At 38.9% G+C, this 1931-nt stretch overlaps 1 protein-coding gene across 1 annotated transcript; it reads right to left on the reverse strand.

Annotated features, from left to right (window-relative positions):
• Window positions 1-1037: 1037 nt before the first annotated feature.
• Window positions 1038-1508, reverse strand: LOC130721717 (uncharacterized mitochondrial protein AtMg00810-like). The gene has a single exon (XM_057572398.1). The coding sequence runs from the start codon at window positions 1506-1508 to the stop codon at window positions 1038-1040; it is 471 nt and encodes a 156-aa protein (XP_057428381.1).
• Window positions 1509-1931: the final 423 nt, after the last annotated feature.

Genomic DNA, 1931 nt, shown 5'->3' on the forward strand with positions numbered 1-1931 from the left:
TAAAGAGTGACCCAAGCAACGCTTTCGCAACATCTATGTTCACTCTGAACAGTAGAAATGCTTCAGAAGATCTGAAGTTATACAAGCTCTGATATGGACTCAGTCACTTGAAGTTCTGAAGATCCAGAAGTTCTGACAACCAAGAAACTCTGAAGGTTCAGATGTTCTGATGGTGTAGAAGACTCTGAAGATCCAGAAGCTGAATAGTGGAAACTCTGATGTCCAGAAGCAAGAAACTCTGAAGACCATGTACTTCCCTCTGAGTTCAGAATCAGAAGATACAACGGTCAGAGGATCTGTGCTTTCCCTCTGACTCTGATCAACCGGCTTCACAAGTTCCAACATGAAGTATTCCCCTGATCAGAAGTCTCCTAGGTTTAAAGGTCAAGTCACTATCCAAGTACAAAAGCAAATGTACTTTCCTGACGACCTACCTAACGTTCTCAGCCACAAGCAGAAGCTGGAATTTCCAGAACTGCCCTCCAACGGTAGCATTTCCATGCAGCGTTCAAACCCTAATCCTTGGAGTATAAATAGAGGCTGAAGATTGAAAGATGCGGTTGGAAGAATTACACACGCGCAAGCTATATTCAAAAACCTTCTAAGCATTCTTTCATCTGAATTCATTGTGTTTACTATTAGCTTTTCAGAAGCAAATCTCTTGTACACATTCTTTCTTAAACAGTTTGTTTAGTTACCTTAAGGAGATCAAGGTTGATCGGATCCTAGAGAAGACTAAGAGAGTGAATCTTAGTGTGAGCTAAGTCAGTGTAATTGTTAGTCACTTGTAGGTTTCAAGTGCAGTTGTAACACTTTACCTGATTAGTGGATTGCCTTCATTCTAAGAAGGAAGAAATCACCTTAACGGGTGGACTGGATTAGCTTGAGGGATTTATCAAGTGAACCAGGATAAAAATCCTTGTGTGCTTTTCTATCTCTTATCTTTAGCACTTAGTTCTCAAAAAGATTTGTTGAAATCTTTAAGGTGTAAATTTTATCTTGAAAACGTTATTCAAACCCTCCCTTTCTACCGTTTTTCATACCTTCACTTGATACCTAGCACAAACACCAACTGAGAAAGTAATGTTTGGTCTACTAGCAGTGAGAAATAACAGACTGCCAATCATACTTCTATATAGGCTTTGATCAACATCTGTTCCACTTTCATCTTTAGTCAGTTTGATATGAGTAGCTGCAGGAGTTCTCTTGTGTGTTGCACTTTCAAGACCAAACTTTTTGACTAACTTTTTTGCATACTTGCTCTGAGAGATAAAAATTGAGTCCTCCATCTGCTTCACTTGTAACCCTAAGAAGTAGTTCAGTTCACCAGTCGTGCTCATCTCAAATTCAGACTTCATCTGATTGACAAAATGTTCCACCATGTGGTCTGACATCCCTACAAACACAATGTCATCAACATATATTTGAGCAATCATCAGCTTTCCCTTGACATTCTTCACAAATAAGGTTTTATCAATTCCACCTTTGTTGTACCCATTATTTTTCATAAATTAAGTGAGTCTTTCATACCATGCTCTTGGTGCTTGTTTCAACCCATAGAGAGCCTTCTTCAACTTGTACACATGTTCTGGATAGGTTGAATTAATGAAACCTTTTGGTTGTTCAACGTATGCTTCTTCATTCAGATACCCATTCAAGAATGCACTTTTAACATCCATTTGAAACAGTCTGAACTTCAATAGACATGCCACTCACAACAAAAGTCTGATTGATTCCAATCTAGCAACTGGAGCAAAAGTTTCATCAAAGTCCACTCCTTCAATCTGAGTGTATCCCTGAGCTACCAATCTGGCCTTATTTCTGGTAACAGTACCATTTTCATCAGATTTGTTCCTGAAAATCCTGGTACCTATGACATTTACCCTATCTGGCCTAAGAACTAAGTTCCAAACCTCATTCCTCTTGAATTG

This window comes from Lotus japonicus, chromosome 1 (genome assembly GCF_012489685.1).
Source record: "Lotus japonicus ecotype B-129 chromosome 1, LjGifu_v1.2".
Taxonomy (NCBI): domain Eukaryota; kingdom Viridiplantae; phylum Streptophyta; class Magnoliopsida; order Fabales; family Fabaceae; genus Lotus; species Lotus japonicus.